At 38.9% G+C, this 20,656-nt stretch overlaps 1 protein-coding gene across 4 annotated transcripts in view; it reads right to left on the bottom strand.

Annotated features, from left to right (window-relative positions):
- Positions 1-20,656, bottom strand: part of DCP2 (decapping mRNA 2) — a 54,282-nt gene that overhangs the window by 21,423 nt on the left and 12,203 nt on the right. For 3 of the 4 annotated variants that reach the window (XM_017527176.2, XM_017527175.2, XM_017527177.2), the window contains exons 2-4: positions 19,447-19,598; positions 10,802-10,929; positions 10,288-10,386 (exon numbers count right to left, since the gene is read on the bottom strand). In XM_017527176.2, the coding sequence (XP_017382665.1) occupies positions 10,288-10,386; positions 10,802-10,929; positions 19,447-19,598 (379 nt within the window). The remainder of the gene's footprint in view (positions 1-10,287; positions 10,387-10,801; positions 10,930-19,446; positions 19,599-20,656) is intronic. The other variant, XM_017527178.2, reaches the window with a different exon arrangement.

Here is a 20,656-nt window from a genome sequence, read left to right on the forward strand (position 1 = left end):
CAGCTCTGGAGTGCAGTTCCCAGTGAGAACAACGCAGAGGGTGGGTAAACATAGCATTTCCAAACGAGTTATTACTGCCCACAGACCAGGAGATTCCCAGAGTGAAAAGCGCCACCAGTTTTCAGCCTGGCTGTTTCAGCCAGCACAGTGGGTCTCTGCACAAAAACTCACACAAATCTGTGTGGTTGTTTCAAATGGTGCCTGGAACACGGAGGAGACAGAGCCACCAATTCAACTGAAAAAAAGGGGGCTGAAACAGCAAGCCAGGTGATCTGGCTCGGCAGGTCCCACTCCCACAAAGACCAGCAATCTGAAATGTTCTCTACTGAGAATCTGGACCTGGGACAGTCCAACTCTGTTGGGGGAAGGGCATCTGCCATTACAGAGGCAGTCCGCCATTACCGAGGCAGACTGCCATTACCGAGAGAGTTCTAACTATACCTCTATAAACAAAACCACAAGGAAGTTCACACAGCAGCTGGGCAGAGCCCTGGACAGCTCAGCAACACCTCTGCTGGCAGACTGTGGCTACGCTACTTCCTAGCTGGGCAGAGTATCTCTGAAAAAAGGCAGCAGTGCGTCAGGAACTTATAAATAAAGCCCCATCTTCCCAGGACAAAGCACCTGGGGAAAAAGGTGGTTATGAATTCTGCTGCGGCAGACTTACACGTACCTGCCCAGCAGCTCTGAACAGAACAACAGAGCTCACAGCTCAGTACTTAAGCTCCTATAAGGGACAGACTGACTCCACAAGCAGCACCCTGACCCCCGAAGATCCAGAGAGCCATCTCATAAAGGAGAGCTCAGGCTGACATCTGGCAGATATCCTTCTGGGAAGAAGATAACAGAATAAGAAACTGGCAGCAACCCTTACTCTTCTGTAGGCACCGCTGATGACCCCCAGGCAAGCAGGGTCTTGAGTGGACCTCCAGCAGTCCTACAGCAGAGGGGCCTGACTGTTAGAAGGAAAACTAAAAAAAAGAAAGAAATAATTTCATCAACAAAAAGGACATCCACTCAGAGACCCAACCCGAAAGTGAAGAACTACAAAGACCACAGGTAGATAAATCCACAAAGATGGGAAGAAACCAGCACAAAAAGGATAAAAACACCAAAAACCAGAATGCCTCTCCTCCAAGGGATCACAACTTGTCACCAGCAAAAGAACAAAGCTGCATGGAGAATGAGACTCATGAATTGACAGAAACAGGCTTTAGAAGGTGGGTAATAAGAAACTTCTCTGAGCTAAAAGAACATGTTCTAACCCAATGCGAGGAAACGAAGAACCTTGAAAAAAGGTTTGACAAAATGCTAACAAGAATAAACAGCTTAGAGAAGAATATAAAAGACCTGAAGGAGCTAAAAAATACAACAAGAGAACTTTGCGAAGCATACACAAGTTTCAGCAGCTGAATCAACCAAGCAGAAGAAAGGATATCAGAGATTAAAGATCAACTCAATGAAATAAAATGAAAAGGCAAGATTAGAGAAAAAAGAGTGAAAAGAAATGAACAAAGGCTCCAAGAAATATGGGATTCTGTGAAAAGACCTAATGTACATTTGATAGGTGTACCTGAATGTGACGAACAGAATGAATCCAAGCTGGAAAACACTCTTCAGGATATTATCGGGAGAACTTCCCCAACCTAGCAAAGCAGGCCAATATTCAAGTCCAGGAAATACAGAGAACACTGCAAAGATATTCCTCAAGAAGAACAACCCCAAGGCACACAATTGTCAGATTCACCAGGGTTAAAATGAAGGAGAAAATGCTAAGGGCAGCCAGAGAGAAAGGTGGGGTTACCCACAAAGGGAAGCCCATCAGACTCACAGCAGATCTCTCAGCAGAAACCCTATAATCCAGAAAAGAGTGGGGGCCAATATACAACATCCTTAAAGAAAAGAACTTTCAACCCAGAATTTCATATCCAGCCAAAGTAAGCCTCATAAGCGAAGGAGAAATAAAACCCTTTAAAAACAAGCAAATGCTGAGATATTTCGTCATCACCAGGCCTGCCTTACAGAAGCTCCTGAAAGGAGCACTAAACATAGAAAGGAAGGACCAGTACCACTCACTTCAAAAACTTACCAAACGGTAAAAAGCATCAACACAATGAAGAAACTGCATCAACTAATGGGCAAAACAACCAGCTAGCATCAAAATGGCAGGATCAAATTCACACATAACAATATTAACCTTAAATGTAAATGGGCAAAATGCCCCAATTAAAAGACAAAGACTGGTAAACTGGATAAAAAGTCAAAAACCATTGGTGTGCTGTAACTAGGAAACCCATCTCACATGCAAGGACACACAGGCTCAAAATAAAGGGATGGAGGAAGATTTACCAAGCAAATGGAGAGCAAAAAAAAGCAGGAGTTGCAATCCCAGTCTCTGATAAAATACACTTTAAACCAACAAGACCAAAAGAGACAAAGAAGGGAATTACATAACGGTAAAAGGATCAATGCAACAAGAAGAGCTAACGATCCTAAATTTATACACACCCAATACAGGAGCACCCATGTTCATAAAACAAGTTCTTAACAACCTACAAAGAGACTTAGACTCCCACACAGTAACAGTGGGAGATTTTAACATTCCACTGTCAATATTAGACAGATCAATGAGACAGAAAATTAACAAGGATATCCAGGACTTGAACTCAGATCTGGACCAAGCAAACCTAATAGACATCTACAGAACTCTCCACCCCAAATCGACAGAATATACATTCTTCTCAGCACCATATCACACCTACTCTAAAACTGACCACATGATTGGAAGTCACTCCTAAGCAAATGCAAAAGAACGGAAATCATAACAACAGTCTCTCAGACCAGAGTACAAACAAACTAGAACTCAGGATTAAGAAATTAACTCAGAACTGCACAGCTTCATGGAAATTGAACTGGCTCTTGAGTGTTGACTGGATACACAATGAAATGAAGGCAGAAATAAAGATGTTTTTCGAAACCAACGAGAATGAAGACACAACATACCAGAATCTCTGGGACACATTTAAAGCAGTGTCTAGAGGAGAATTTATAGCAATAAATGTCCACGAGAAGCAAGGAAAGATCTAAAATCGACACCCTATCATCAAAAATGAAAGAGCTAGAGGAGGAGGATCAAAAAAACTTAACAGCTAGCAGAAAACAAGAAATAACTAAGATCAGAGCAGAACTGAAGGAGATAGACACACACAAAACCTTTCAAAAAAAATCAATAAATCCAGGAGCTGGTTTTCTGAAAAGATCAACAAAATAGACCACTAGCCAGATTAATAAAAAAGAAAAGAGAGAAGAATCAAAAAGATGCAAAAAAAAAAAAAAAAAAGAAAGAAAGAAAAGAAAAGAAGAAAAAGGGGGTATCACCACTGATTCCACAGAAATACAAATTACCATCAGAGATTACTACAAACAACTCTATGCACACAAACCAGTAAACATTGAAGAAATGGATAAATTCCTGGACACTTGCATCCTCCCATGCATAAATCAGGAAGAAGTCAAAACCCTGAATACACCAATAACAAGGTCTGAAGTTGAGGCAGCAATTAAGAGCCTACCGTCCAAAAAAACCCCAGGTCCAGATGGGTTCACAGCCGAATTCTACCAGACATACAAAAAGGAGTTGGTACCATTCCTTCTGAAACTATTTCAAACAGTCCAAAAAGAGGGAAACCTTCCCAAATGATTTTATGAGACCAACATCATCCTGATACCAAAACCCAGCAGAGACACAAGAGAAAAGAAAACTTCAGGCCAATATCCACAATAAACACAGATACAAAAATCTTCAATAAAATACAGGCAAACCCACTGCAACAGCACATCAAAAAGCTTATCCATCATGATCAAGTAGGCTTCATCCCGGGGATGCAAGGCTGGTTCAACATACTCAAGCCTATAAACATAATCCACCACATAAACAGAGCTATAGACAAAAACCACATGATTATCTCAATAGATGCAGAGAGGCCTTTGATAAAATTCAGCAGCCCTTTATGCTAAAAACTCTCAATAAACTAGGTATAGATGGAACGTATCTCGAAATAATAAAAGCTATTTATGACATATTCACAGCCAATATCATACTGAATGGGTAGAAAAAATGGAAGCATTCCCTTTAAATCTGGCACTAGACAAGGATGCCCTCTCTCACCACTCCTATTCAATATATTATTAGAAGTTCTAGCCAGAGCAATCAGGCAAGAAAAAGAAATAAAGTATCCAATTAGGAAAGGAGGAAGTCAAACCGTCTCTATTTGCAGACAACATGATTGTGTATTTACAAGACCCCGACCTCTCAGCCCAAAAGCACCTGAAACTGATTATCAACTTCAGCAAAGTCTCAGTATACAAAATCAATGTGCAGAAATCACAAGCATTCCTATACACCAACAACAGATTAAAGAGAGTCAAATTAAGAATGAACTGCCATTCACAATTGCTACAAAGAGAATAAAATACCTAGGAATACAACTAACATAGAATGTAAAGGACCTCTTCAAGGAGTCAACTACAAACCACTGCTCAACGAAACAAGAGAGGACACAAACAGATGGAGAAACATTCCATGTTCACGGTTAGGAAGAATCAGTATCGTGAAAATGGCCATACTGCCCAAAGTAATTTATAGATTCAACTCTACCCCCATCAAGCTGCCTATGACACTCTTCACAGAACTGGGAAAAACCACCTTAAACTTCATATGGAACCAAGAGAGAGCCCACATAGCCAAGACAATTCTAAGCAAAAAGAACAAAGCTGGAGGCATCACACTACCTGACTTCAAACTATATTAAAAGACTACAGTAACCAAAACAGCATGGTACTGGTACCAAAACAGAGACATAGACCAATGGAACAGAACAGAGGCCTCAGAGGCAATGCCACACATCTACAATCAGCCGATCTTTGACAAACCTCATAAAAACAAGCATGGGGAAAGGGTTTGACAAACCTCATAAAAACACTGTTTAATAAACAGTGTTGGAAAAACTGGCTAGCTGTGTGCAGAAAGCAGAAACTGGACCCCTTCCTGACACCTTACACTAAAATTAACTCCAGATGGATTAAAGACTCAAACATAAGATCTAACACCATAAAAACCCTAGAAGAAAACCTAGGCAAAACCATTCAGGACATAGGCATAGGCAAGGACTTCATGACTAAAACACCAAAAGCACTGGCAACAAAAGCCAAAATAGACAAATGGGACCTAATTAAACCCCAGAGTTCCTGTACAGCAAAAGAAACAATCATTTGCATGAACTGGCAACCAACAGAATGGGAAAATTTTTTGCAATCTACCCATCTGACAAAGGGTAATATCCAGAATCTATAAAGAACTTCAACAGATTTATAAGAAAAAAACAAACAAACCCATTCAAAAGTGGGCAAAGGACATGAACAGACACTTTTCAAAAGAAGACATTTATGAAGCCAACAAACATATGAAAAAATGCTCATCATCACTGGTCATTAGAGAAATGCAAATCAAAACCACATTAAGATACCATCTCACGCCAGTTAGAATGGTGATCATTAAAAAATCTGGAGACAACAGATGCTGGAGAGGATGTGGAGAAATAGGAACACTTTTACACTGTTGGTGGGAGTGTAAATTAGTTCAACTATTGTGGAAGACAGTGTGGCGATTCCTCAAGGATCTAGAAATAGAAATTCCATTTGACCCAGCAATCCCATTACTAGGTATATATCCAAAGGATATATTTATAAATGAATGATTTATAAATCATTCTACTATAAAGACACATGCACACGTATGTTCACTGCAGCACTGTTTACAATAGCAAAGACCTGGAACCAACCCAAATGCCCATCAACGATAGACTGGACAATGAAAATGTGGTATACATACACCCTGGAATATTATGCAGCCATAAAAAATGAGTTTGTGTCCTTTGTAGGGATATGGATGAATCTGGAAACCATCATTCTCAGCAAACTGACACAAGAACAGAAAAACAAACACCACATGTTCTCACTCATAAATAGATGTTGAACAATGAGAACTCTTGGACAATGGGAGGGGAGTGTCACACACTGGGGTCTGTTGAGGGGGAACAGGGCATGGACATCGGCGGGTAATGAGGTTGGGGAGGGATAACAGGGAGAAATACCACATATAGGTGACGAGGGGATGGAGGCAGAAAACCATGCTGCCATGCATGTACCTATGCAACAATCCTGCATGCTTTGCACATGTACCCCAGAACCTAAAGTGCAATATAAAAAATTAGAAAATAAAAAAAGAATACTACTTTTTAAAATAGAGACGGGGTTTCATGATGTTGGCCAGGATGGTCTCGATCTCTTGACCTCGTGATCCACCCACCTCGGCCTCCCAAAGTGCTGAGATTACAGGTATGAGCCACCATGCCCGGCCAAAAGTTGCCTATTTCTAAAATTACAAATAAACCCATCACAATCTTTAAATTTGTTGTGATTTTGTCTCTGGACAGTCCTAAATCTGTTTCACTGAATGAACTGTTCAGAAATAGTCAAATTAACAAGGGTGAACCAAAAGGTAAAACAGAAGATTGAAATTACTAAGTAAGACTGCCCTTTAAAAAAAAAAAAAAGTCAGTATTCCCTTAGCTTTCTATTGATAATTACTTACACCTTCCAAGCAGCTTGTTTGCCACATAACCTCCCGTTTGGGGATGTGTCAAAGTCTGCTACAGTGTAATAAAACATGTCTGGAGTGCCATATATAATAAAACAACAACATTAATATAACTGCATAAATGCTATAGTAAGCTAAATTAAAATCCTATTAGCAACTAAAAATTTTAAGCACTCATGGTAGAACTGTAACTTTAAATGCAAGAAAAAAGAAAAGTGCTTAAGACATCATTCTAAGTCTAATTACTAGACAGAAAATTACAACAAAATCTTTCCTTATTTGTTAATACAAGTGGAAATGAAAAGGAAAAACGAAGCATTAATAAACTATAAAGAACGGAATAACCATCTGGTTTACAACTGGTGTCACTTTGTCAAGCCTTGCAACTTCTTTTATACCGCAGCACCACCAAGTGGCAGAAGGACAAACTGTAATTCTAGCTGAATACTATCATTCAAAAATGGCCACTGCTACGGACTAAATTATGTACCCCCACCCAAAAATTCATCTGTGGCAGCCCTAACCCAAAATGTAACTGTATTTGGAGATAGGGCTGTGAGGAAGTAATAAAGGTTAAATGAGATCCATAAGGGCAGGGGCCTAATCTGATTGGGCTGGTGCCATTTTTACAAGAAGAGGAAAAGACACCAGAGCTCTCTCTACAGACGCAGGAACGCCATGAGAGCACTCAGCAAGGTGTTAGTCTGTAAGCCACCTTGCTCTTGGCGTTCCCAGCCTCCAGAACTGTTGCAAAATAAATTTCTATTGTTTAAGTCACTCGGTCTGTGATATTTTGTTATAGTAGCCCCAGAAGACTAAAACAGCAACACTTCACCCTAATCCCAAACTTTATGACAAAGCAGGTCATTTAAAAAACAGTAAAAGTCAGCCTTGCCTTTAAAAATTCTAATCCAAAAATTTACTGAAATTGAAGTTCCTTGGTCAGCTATAAAAGGGTGTCATGGAGATCAAAAAGAATGTTTAGAGGTTAACATTAACTTTTATTATAAAAAAGAAAAAAATTTCCCTGAAATTAAGAGACTATGGTTCCTCAGAATGCCTGTACTTCCCCAAAGCAAGACAAAAACCTAAAATGAAATTGTTTCATTATTCCAACTGATGTAATATCCTCTTCCTACCTGGACAACCACCTTACTGCTGTAAAACCAGTCTAATTTCATGTACAGCACTACAATCAATTCCTCTAAGTAGGATACTATTGATTTCTATTTTCTCCTTGCTTATGAGTAAGAGAACTACCACGTTTGTGGATATAAAACGGAAAACTTTTACAAATGCTCTGTCTCATTTCCTACCGTCTATACCAAGAAAAGCTCTTCGGGTATGTGGCAATTCCTCACCTTCTCTTTCAATTTTAAGGGGTGTGAAATGATCTTCATACTCATAGACAACAGCTTCATCTATAGGCTGTTGTAAATAATAGCATGGGAAACCTGTTCCATAACAAATTTAAAATACAGCATTTTCAATCTTTTTTTTAATCCTTTTCCAAAGTGAATAACCCCTAATGGTTTTTCTATAATAAATAAGCACCAGCAGTTTAAAAAATTTTAACTGTTATCCCTCATTAATAGTTACATCCAAACTTAAAGTAAGCAGTAAACACTCAAGGCAATAAACAAAACATGCCACAAACTCCATATTACCATTTCAAAAAGTCAAATTCAAATCACTAACACCTCAGTTTTTTCCTTAAAGATACTACCTCTAAAGGATTTGACTGAATCTCCTTAAAGGTCTTTATAGCTCACAGAGGTTAAGTCTAAAGTCCTGAGGGTACTGGGTAACAAAATCTATCCTAGAACAAAAATCTTTCAACTCCTAGGCCAATCTGCTTTCCTTTATTTCATACTTCCTATTAGTTCTACTTCTCAAATCTCAAGAATACATAATTGTGCAACAAATGATAAATTGTGTGATAAACAGTAAGAAATTAATAATAATACAGTAAACAATCCATCACAAGGTATTACACAATTAATGCCACATGAATAGTAAAGACAGTAATTGCTACTGAAGTTCAGAGACTACTGTTTGCTACAGCTAATTGGTAAGATTTTAAAATAGAATTCTACATAAGAATGAAGGCTGGGTATGGTGGCTGATGCCTATAATCCCAGCACTTTGGGAGGCTGAGGCAGGAAGTTCACTTGAGCCCAGAAGTTCAAGACAAGCATGGACAACATAGTGAGACCCCCATCTCTAAAAAATAAAAATAAATAAACAATTAAAAAATTAGCCAGGCCTGGTGGCATGCAACTGTGGTCCCAGCTACTTGGGAGGCTGAGGCAAGAGGATTGCTTGAGGCCAGGAGGTCGAGGCTACAGTGCACTATGATCACATCACTGCACTCCAACCTGAATGACAGAACAAGATCCTGTCTCAAAAAGAAAAAAAAAAAAAAAAAAAAAAAAAAAGAATGAACTACGAAGAACATCCATTCCAAACTCCATTTTAAGAAACTAAGGCCTAGCCAGGCAGGGTGGCTCATGCCTATAATCCCAACACTTCGGGAGGCTGAAGAGGAGGGATCACTTGAGCTCAGAAGTTCAAAACCAGCCTGGGCAACATAGTGAGACTTCACCTCTACAAAAAAAAAATCAAAACTATTAGCTAGGCATGGTGGTGCATGCCTGTAGTCCAGCTACTTTGGAGGCTGCGACAGAAGGATCACTTCAGCTCAGGAGGTTAAGGCTGCAGTGAGCTATAATGGTGCCACTGGACTCCAGCCTGGCAACAAAGGGAGATCCTATACCAAAACTAATATGTGTATGTGTGTGTATATTTATATACACACACATACAGATATAGAGCTAGATATATATACACACACAGACACATATATATGGAAAGAGAGAGAGAGAGAGAGAGACAGACAGACAGAGAAAAGAAACTTAAGCCCTATACATAGAGTTAGTTGGTGGCAGTGGCAGTCTTCCAGAGAAAAGGGATTTTAGCTGGGATTAGGAACATATCTAGATAGGAGCTGAGCAGGAAGGAACAAAAGAGGACATTCCAGGTAGGGAAATAACAGCAAAAATTTAAAGGCCGAAAGAAATCAGTCAAGTTCAAGCGACAGAGAATAAATTGTTTTGACTGAGAATGCGATAAATTCAGAAATTGTTAATATTTCTGTTGGGGAGAGGAGACAGAGTTTAAATAATTAAAGAATTAAACTTGATCCTATAGGCAGTGGGAAGCTTGAGTAGGTTTTCAGCAACAAATTTAAATTTCTTAGAAAAGCCCAAACTGTGCACTTGTCTGAAAGCCAAGATTACAAACATAAAACAAGAACTATAATAGCCAAAATGTTTCACCAAGTGCAAATCTAATTCTAAAGGGAAACGTGGGGAAAAATATCATCACAAAGAAGGGAACAAAATACAAAATGGACAGTAAAAAAACGGGAACAGGTAAGAGAAGAATAAATCAAAAGAGATGCAGATAAAAGAAACAACAGTGTTGTCAAAAAATTTAAGTTAATTCATGCACTCAAGTTCTGGAAAGAGTTAAGACAGTCCAAAGAAGTAAGTCTGTATGGCTAAAAAAAACCACACATTCAGAGCCTAACAGCCAAATTTACTGTGTGTTACATTGGAATAACTTACCTCTCTAGCAGCACAATCATGAGGAGCTTCTTCTTTATTTACTTTTCCTTTTGGAAATCCCCAGCCTGATTTTGCCAGGTACCCCTGAACCAGTAGTACCTACAAAACAAACAGAAGTAAAAATCAAATTTGCCCTCCTTTTCCATGCTCCTTTCTAAAAACCAAAGGCATTTTTCTTCTTACTTGAGGTAACTGTTATCGTCAATAATTTTACACAGTATTTGGTTAAAGTATCTTCCATGAGTCTGAATATACACCACTAGTGTGAAAGCATTCTGCTTATTTCAAAACGTATTTCTTCAACAATAAAGCGACACTTTTTTGTACCACACCATAACTGCAACAAGTAAAAAATCTGCAGACCTAGCATGCAGATAAAATATATAAAACCTGGTCTTTTAGCATTAAAAATCTAAGCATATTTTAAAACCTCAATTTAGAACACTACATAAATAAGAAATTTTGTTAGCAGACTAACAATCACCATTTAATAAAAATCTTTTATTACACTCACATTTTCAAGTGTCTCATCAAGAATAATTGCACCATATGTTGGTACTCCCATTTTATATTCCTTCCATTCATCCAAAACTTTTTCCACATCTTCACCTTGAGGCAGCAAAAACGGACAATGACTGAAGAGTATAAAGAGTGTCAAGGAAGTTACTTTCTCCCTAATATGGTTTGAGAAATTATATATAGAAAGAGACCTATTTAAATCAATAGTGTATTTTTTGTGAAATTAATCTTCCCTCATTTAAGTGCAGCATTTTGGCTGGGCATGGTGGCTCACGCCTGTAATCCCAACACTTTGGGAGGCTGAGGCAGGTGGTTTTTCCACATTTGTTTTTTCTTAAAAAGTCATTGTTAACTTTTGCGTTTATAGCCTACACACAAATCAAGTAAGTTTTGAGTACTCACAGTCCTGGATCCCTGAGTTAACACAAATTAATTCTAGACCATGTAAACACCTAGAACACTTCTCATCAAGTGAGTCAAATTCATAATACCAGGTAGTTAGAGATACTAATATGTTAATAAGAAACAGAGGTACATACATAAAATGATAGCAAGAAACAGAAGAAAATATATTGCTAAGAGAAGGAAACTATTACATCAGAAAATAAAGGGATTAATTCTGGGAAGGAGAAGTACAGATGAGGTATGCCATTCTATACTATTTACCACATATATATTGTTTCCATAATGAAGAACACTTTTATGAAGTTTTACTTTAAGGATTACAGAGAGGTAAATCTAGTTATTAAGGAAAACAGCCAGTTTCAAAGAAACTAGGGATGCCTCCCTCTAAAAGTGGGCACTGTAAAAGATTAATAAAGTATGTAAAATCTAAACCCAGAAATTATATGCTCAGACTCCAACACTACATGCTATCAAATGCCTCATGTCCATAATACTGTTAATTATAAAAAATGGAGTGGAGTAAATAATTTATAATAGTATCTCTCAAACTGAGGTCACACTTATAAGGGTTCTCAATTCTTCAGTAAAAACTTGTATACTCAGCCGGGTGTGGTGGTTCATGCCTATAATCCCAGCATTTTGGGAGGCCAAAGCAGGCAGATCACAAGGTCAGGAGTTCGAGACCAGTCTGACCAACATGGTGAAACTCCGTCTCCACTAAAAATACAAAAATTAGCTGGGCACAGTGGCATGCGCCTGTAATCTCAGCTACTCAGGAGGCTGAGACAGGAGAATTGTTTCAACCTGGGAGGCAGAGGTTGCAGTAAGCCAAGATCACACCACTGCACACCAGCCTGGGCAACAGAGCGGGGGACGAAGGAGGGGAAGAGGGGCGGGAGAAGGAAGGGAAAGGAAGGGGGGAAGAGAGGGGGAAAGAAAGGGAAGAAGGCAGAAACAAAGAGGGCAGAGAAACACAGCGAATGCTGTTTTCCCTATGTGGTGGGATTGCGCGTGATCATAGTTGCGATACTAGAAAGATGGCAGTGCAAGAGCAAAGAAAAATTCCTTTGATTCCAGAAAATCTCCTGAAAAAGAGGAAGGCTCACGAAGCCCTCAAAGCCACCCAGGCAAAGCAGCCACTTTTGGCAAAGGAGGAGCAGAGGAAAGGAAAAGGGCTCAGGTTTAAGAGACTGTAATAATTCCTATATGATTCCTGGTGGCAGAAACATGACAAGGTGTACCTCAGATAACAAAAAGTAAAACCTCATGCCTTGGAATTGCCAAATAAAAATTCCTTGGCCTTTGCTATACGCATTGAAAGGAGGGATGGCATGAGTTTACTGGTGCAGAGAACCACTGTAAGACTTCACCTAAATAAAATTTTTCATGGTGACTTTTACAGTCACCCCCAGAACCTAAAAATGCTGCATATAGTGGAATCTTATGTGACCTGGAGATTTCCAAATCTGAAGTCAGTCCAGGGACTCATTTTGAAACGTAGACAAGCCAAGGTCAGGAATAAGACCATCCCTCTGACAGACAACTCAGTGATTGAGGAACTCCTGGAGAAGTTTGATGTCATTTGCTTAGAAGACCTCATTCATGAAATTGCCTTCTTGGGGAAGTATTTCCAGATCTCATGGTTCTTGTGCCCGTTCCACCTCTCAGGGGCCCCATCATGCTACGAAAAATAGAATGGGCTTCCTCAAGAAGATGGGCACACCTTGCTATCAGGGTGAACACATCAATCAGCTCATCCGCCATCTCAACTAGACCCAGGTACCAAACTGCAGTAAATTTTTATCAAGTAGAAGCATGTGTTTTTGTTTTTGGAGAATTTTTAACAAGTATCTTCAGAGAAGATGATTTCCTGCTTTATCTTCAAAAACTAGAAAGGTAGGGCCTAGGAAAAGACAGTAGTAGCTGGCCAGACGCGGTGGCTCACACCTGTAACCCCAGCACTTTGGGAGGCTAAGGCGGGATCATCTAAGGTTAGGAGTTCGTGACCAGCCTGACCAACATGGAGAAACCCTGTCTCTACAAAAATTGCAAAAATTAGCCAGGCATTGGTGGCACATGACTGTAATCCCAGCTACTCGGGAGGCTGAAGTAGGAGAATCATTTGAACCCGGGAGGCAGCAAGTACCTCTCATCAGAGTCCAGTTCCAAGGAAAAATTCCAGCATTTTTTACATTGGCTGCCACCTCATGTGAAATCAGCACATTCCATGGAGGAAGGAGTACTGCTTTATTTCATCTTCTATCCTAGGGTTTAATGTTGGTAAATTAGTTAACTCTAGCATTTGTACAAGGCTCCCTAAGACTCCTGTAGCAGTTGACCAGGCCCAAGGATATAACTGAATCAGGAGATTCCTGGGGCCGTGTTTTGAAAAAGACTTGAAATACACATAGGAAGAAAGGCACAAAAATGAATGTTCATTTGTCTCTGCTATGGGGAAAAAAATATGTATATACTCCATGTTTTCATTTTGATATTAACCTAACATGCAATCTGAGCATATTTTCAGTTATCTAGATGACGATATGTATCAAATACTACCACTTGATTTCAGAGACCATATTGTTACTAGCACTACTTTAATTGCTACAGACTATTAAAAACAGAAATAAACCTAATATACAAATGATGCATTACGATCAAATGACACACAACGTAAAACAGAAAGGAATATTTCAAAGTCGTCAACATTAATATTCATTCACATTGTGATGAAAAATGATTTTTTTTTAAAAATCATGTCAAATTCATTAATTTGAATTTTATTTGTTCTACAATTCTGTAATTTAAAATTTGTTTCAGTTTTATAGTTGTAGCAAAAATGAAATAGGTCCTCAGAGCCCAAGCCAGTCAGCCATCTATGACAACACTATAATTTGGCTGGGTGTGGTGTCTCATACCTATAATCCCAGCATTTTGGGAGGAGGAACGCTTGAGCCCAAGAATTAAAGACCAGCCTGGGCAACATAGTGAGACCCTGTCCCTACAACTTTTTTTTTTTTTTAAAGACAGGTGCAAAGTTAATCTCAATATAATTAGTTCATGCCTTCATTTGGGGAGGGGAAAAAAGATAAAAGCTTGGATACAGACAGGCGCGGTGGCTCAAGTCTATAATTCCAGCACTTTGGGAGGCCGAGGTAGGCAGGTCATGAGATCAGGAGTTCGAGACCAGCTTGACCAACATGATGAAACCTCGTCTCTACTAAAAATACAAAAATTAGCCAGGCATGGTGCCGCACGCCTGTAATCCCAGCTACTCGGGCTGAGGCAGGATAATCACTTGAACCCAGGAGGCAGAAGTTGTGGTGAGCCAACATTGCTCCATTGCACTGCAGCCTGGGTAACAGAGCAAGACGATGTCTCAAAAAAAAAAAAAAAAAAAGGCTTGGATACAACATTAACCACTCCAGGAAGCTCTATGGTTCTATAAGGGCCTGCTAAGATTCTAACAGGTATTAAAAGTCTGGCTTTACATGTTTAGTAAAAATCCCTAGCACAACTTCAGCCAAGGGGCAAATCTGGGATACCCTTGTCTATATCCACATTGCTGAGTGCTTACTGAAGAAAAAAAAAAAAAATCACAAAACTATCCGTAACTTACAAAAGAGAAAACAGAGACATAAACAAGTTCCACAATATGGATACACAGCTAGTAAGTGGCAAAGAAAGGATGCTAACTCAAAGGATGCATGACTCTAGAACTTATGTTCTTATCAAAGTACAATCTTCTCTATTGCAATATCCCACATGAAACATAAACTCAATTTGCCCACAACTGAGCCCATCAATTCCCTACAACATTTCTCATTTTCTTATCAATGGGATGGCATTCTCATACACTCAACTGCTCACACTAGAAACCTGGGTACCATCCTTTCTTCTACTTCTCCTCAGATATCTAAGTCATCACCAATCTTACCTCCTCAATATCTTTCAAATTTGACCTCTTTTATTCATTTCTATTACCACAGGTTTTCTTTCTCTCTCTAGTAAATATAAAATAGCATGTTAACTAGATTCCCCGAATCCAGTCTTGCCTTCCTCCAATTCACTGTTCATACTATTCCACATTGGTCTTGCAAAACACCCTTATAGGGAGAAGTTAGCAAATGTGGAAAAATGTTAATAATGGAAGAAAACGGATGGGTATGATGGCGGTTCAGTCATGTGCTTTCACCATCTCTGAAAGTTGAAGTTTTTTCCCAAACTAAAAGATATTTTTTAATTTGTATTTTTTTTTTAAAGAAATATGGTTCACAAGAACCCTACGTGTTTAAGCCCCTGAATTACTCTGTAGCATCATCTCTTATCTTTCTCATTTAGTCTAAAATACACTAACTTTTTTCACTTCCTCAGATTTTCCTCACATAAATCACTATCTCAAAGAAGGCTTCTACCTAGCTCCCAAATCTTTTTTACTGGAATACTAGTTAACATTTATCGACTACTTATTAACTTTATTGATCACTCTGCCAGGTAAATGATTTACATTTACAAATATATTTGCTTCTCAAACTTACCCTTCAAATTAGACACTATTAATAACCTTATTTTTTAGGTGGAAACTGGGATCCTCATCTAAGAGAAATTTTAAAACCGACCTAAGATTTTTGAGTGGCCAAGATGTGAATCAAATTCACAGCCCCCACATCTTAAGTGGGTATCCCTCTTCTTGTTCCTACTGAACACTGTGCTTCCGTATCCCATCTTACCACACTGCACTGTAATCATTTCCTTTCCTGTCTCTGTCTAATCTTCTTGAAGATATTGAGTCCATTCTGCTCACCGCATAATGCCTGGCACAGAGTAACCATGTAGTTATTTACTGAAGTGTACCACATTAAACATTCCTTCTCCATATAACTATTCTTAGTTAATTAACTTAAAAGAAACATACCCGGTGGCTCACGCTTGTAATCCCAGCACTTTGGGAGGCCGAGGCGGGTGGATCATGAGGTCAAGAGATCGAGACCATCCTGGTCAACATGGTGAAACCCCGTCTCTACTAAAAATACAAAAATTAGCTGGGCATGGTGGCGCACGCCTGTAGTCCCAGCTACTCGGGAGGCTGAGGCAGGAGAATTGCTTGAACCCAGGAGACGGAGGTTGCAGTGAGCCGAGATCGCGCCATTGCACTCCAGCCTGGGTAACAAGAGCGAAACTCCGTCTCAAAAAAAAAAAAAAAAAAAAAAAAAAGAAACATACCTAGGGCCAGGCGTGGTGGTGGTTCACACTGTAATCCCAGAACTTTGGGAGGCTAAGGCAGTCAGATCACAAGGTCAGGAGTTGGAGACCAGCCTGGCCAATATGGTGAAACCCCACCTCTACTAAAAATACAAAAAAAAATTAGCCGGACATGGTGGCACATGCCTGCAATCCCAGCTACTGGGGAGGCGAGGCAGAACTGCTTGAACCTGGGAGGCAAAGGTTGCAGTGAGCCGAGATCACGCCACTGCACTCTATCCTGGGTGACAGAGCAAGACTCTGTCTCAAAAAACAAAAAACAAAAACCTAAAACAAAGATTCTTGATGTTTTTGGTTTTTGTTTGTTTCTTTGTTTTGAGATGGAGTCGCACTCTGTAACCCAGGCTGGAATGCAGTGGTGTGATCTCGGTTCACTTAAACTTCTGCCTCCCAGGTTCAAGCAAGTCTCCTGCCTCAGCCTCCCAAGTAGCTAGGAGTGCAGGCACGCGCTACCACATCCAGCTAATTTTTGTATTTTTAGTAGAGATGGGGTTTCACCATGTTGGCCAGGATGGTCTCGATCTCTTGACCTTGTGATCTGCCTGCCTCGGCCTCCCAAAGTGCTGGGATTACAGGCATAAGCCACCTCTTGGTGTTTTTTAATAGCAGGAAAAGTGTAAAACTCATATACAAACACACACAAAATGTTACTGAAAACCCTAAAGTATGTAAAGTTGCTCTAGTAGAGCTATAAGTCCATACGACATGACCAAAGCAAAAGAGGACTTGGTTTTTTTAATGTTTCCATAACTAGATTATAACTCCTGAACACCAGTCTACTATGATTTCTCCAGAGAACCTATCACCAAGGCATTTAACAAAGATAGTGCTCAATATATTTCTATTCCCCTTTGATTCCTCATTAACATCTATACATTTAATCAAATGGTTTGATCATTTCTTCCTTTGAAATCTGTCTGGCATCAGTGTTTCCTTTTTACTCCCACTACTATAGTTCACGACCTTATTGCCTTGAATCTCAAGTGATGTAACAGATCAACCAATAAATCTTGGATACCATTTTCAAATGATCAGAGTAATATTCTTTACCCTTGCTCAAAAATGTGCTATGGTTAACAGTTAACTATTATAGAACACATACTGTTTCATCCATTTTCTACAGAGACCTAAGGGTTCCATATTTCATGAAGCTAAAGCAAAGTGATAGGTGGCTGAGAATGAGGGTATTTCAGGTTCTCAAGCCCTACTCCAACTCTAGTTTAACCCTGGAGGTGGAGGCTGCAGTGAGCCGAGATCGCGCCATGGCACTCCAGCCTGGGCAACAAAGCAAGACTCTGTCTTGGAAATAAATAAATAAATAAAAATCAAAGTGCTTTGGCTCAAGATTTAAGAACCCATACAATCCCATCATCTCCCCATATGACTTTCTAACCATATTCTGGCCCCATGGGAAGACCTGTTCAATGCAAACTTATTTCTTGAGATAACCTTTTTTCAAATCTCCAGTTTTTCTTTATCTAAAACATATTCCCCATTTCTGAGAAGATTTCTCCAGTTCTCTGGAGAAATCCTATAGCTTTGCCTAAAATGTTTCCACTAGTTTTCCAAATTCTAGAAACATGTACTATCAGAACCAAGAGCAATTATTCAATTCTTTGCCTTATGACACAGCTTCTTTTATAATCTTAAATATTCAAGTGAAACTTTCATAACTAATAAATCATGACAAGTTTTTGCCTGGAATGTACATGGGGCGAAAAGCTTCTCTGAAGGCAAGGATGACTTTTTTTTTTTTGAGATGGAGTCTCTATTGCCCAGGCTGAAGTGCAGTGCTGCGGTATCAGCTTACTGTAACCTGCGCCTCCCAGGTTCAAGCAATCCTCTTGCCTCAGCTTCCCGAGTAGATGGGACCACAGGTGCACGCCACCATGCCCAGGTAACTTTGTATTTTTGGTGGAGATGAGATTTCTCTATGATGCCCAGGCTGGTCTCAAACTCCTGAGTTCTGACAATCCACCAGTCTTGGCCTCTCAAAAGTACTGGGATTACAGGTATGAGCCACCGCACCAAGCAAGGACTTTTTATTTGCCACAGAACTAAAAATATTGCTTTAAACATAGTAAACATTCAATAAATATTTAATATATTTATATTTATATATTTATATAAATATATATAAATATATTATATAAATATATAAATATATTATATAAATATAAATATAAATATATATTTATATTTATATAATATAATATATTATATTTAATATATTTAATAGAGACTCCATCTCAAAAAAAAAAAAGTCATCCTTGCCTTCAGAGAAGCTTTTCGCCCCATGTACATTCCAGGCAAAAACTTGTCATGATTTATTAGTTATGAAAGTTTCACTTGAATATTTAAGATTATAAAAGAAGTGTGGGCACAGTGGCTCACACTTCTAATCCCAGCATTTTAGGAGGCCAAGGTAAGAGGAGTGCTTGAGGCCAGGAGTTCAAATCTAAGCTGGGCAACAAAGACAGACTCCCATCTCTACAAAACATTTAAAAAAATTAGCAGGGATGGTGCATGCCTGTAGTTCCAGCTACTCGGAGGCTAGGCGGGAAGATTGCTTAAGCAGGAGTTCGAGACTACAGTAAGCCAGAATCACATCACTGCACTTCAGTCTGAGCGACAGAGCAAGATCCTGTCTCTTAAAAAAAAAAAAAAGAAAAATAAATTAGAAAGGCAGTAATCTGATTAAAGATCATCTGGTTACGTGGAGCAGCAAGAGTAAAAGTTACAGGATAGCTATTCATTAAAAAAAAAAAAATCAAATGTAATCAGTGTACATTTCAAGGAGTCCTCTGCATAAAAGAATATTAAACTGTGTTTACTGTTTATGTTTGACAATTTTTAGCAATCAAGGAGGTTTTTCTCTATTAGTTTTAAAATCTGAAAAGACAAGCAAAAGGAAATTTTGCTAAAATATTTTACTAACAAGAAAGATAGTCATTACAGTAATAAAAAGGATATCAGCTTTAGCAAAGTCTCTTATCCCACACTGAGGTAATCCTGGTGTGTTCTGCATGTAGAAATCCAAGTAAAACCAATGGGCAAGTTCAATCTGAAAACACACTCGGATTGCATTGTCTCTTTCCTCGCTGGGAATATGCAAAATAAATCGGCTGTCAAAAACAAAACACATACAAAAATTACATTTACAAACTATTAATGATTTATCTTAACCTATTTAAGTGCTTCATACCTGACCCACCAACTTAAAAAAGGGACCAAGAGCAGTACTGTTCAAGGAAGCGATTAATATTTGAGGGAAATTACTATGGGGAAGATACCAAATGTATCTCACTTTTAATACAATTTGTTCTGAATCTGTGGACCCTCTGTTCACAAATGCAGAGATAAGCTTAAGAGCTCACTAGCAAAAGTGAGCAACAAAAACTCCACTTCCTCTCATGTCTGGCAACATTTACAAGAACACAAGTAAATATATTCATAAAATTACATTTTAAAATGTTTGCTACTACATAATCTTCACATATAAAATATTACCAAGAAATACTGGATAAGAAACCAATATTCTGTTGCTCATTAATATACTAGACTTCCCAAAGAGCCTCATCTGCAGAACCTCTAGCTTTCAAATATATTCATTTTTGAAAACCCTAAATTGTCTTTTCCATGTACAATGAGGAAAGGAGGGAAAGACATATTTCTTTTACATATAAATACACAGTATATTGCATGTACGCATATGTAATTAAGATAATAAACTCCTTTATTATGAAACATACAAGTTAAAATTCATCAATTTACAACAGTCATTAAGCAGTTATCAATTACTTTTTCCACTGTTAAGCATTTTTGGTAATCCCTTTTCCCAGTAACTGTTAGAGACAGATTCAAGTCCACTGGTTTTTAGAGTCATTTTTTAAAATTAAAAATAATGGCCATGCATGGTGACTCATGCCTATAATCCCAGCATGTTGGGAGGCCGAGGTAGGTGGATCACGAGGTCAGAAGATCAAGACCATCTTGGCCAACAAGGTGAAACCCTGTCTCTACTAAAAATTAGCCAGGCATGATGGCACACACCTGTAGTCCCAGCTATTCGGGAAGCTGGGGCAGGGGAATCACTTGAACCCACAAGAGGCGGAGGTGGCAGTGAGCTGATATCACACCACTGCACTCCAGCCTAGTGACAGAGCAAGACTCCGTCTCAAAA

This window comes from Cebus imitator, unplaced genomic scaffold, assembly GCF_001604975.1.
Source record: "Cebus imitator isolate Cc_AM_T3 unplaced genomic scaffold, Cebus_imitator-1.0 Scaffold46, whole genome shotgun sequence".
In the NCBI taxonomy this organism is placed as follows: Eukaryota; Metazoa; Chordata; class Mammalia; order Primates; family Cebidae; genus Cebus; species Cebus imitator.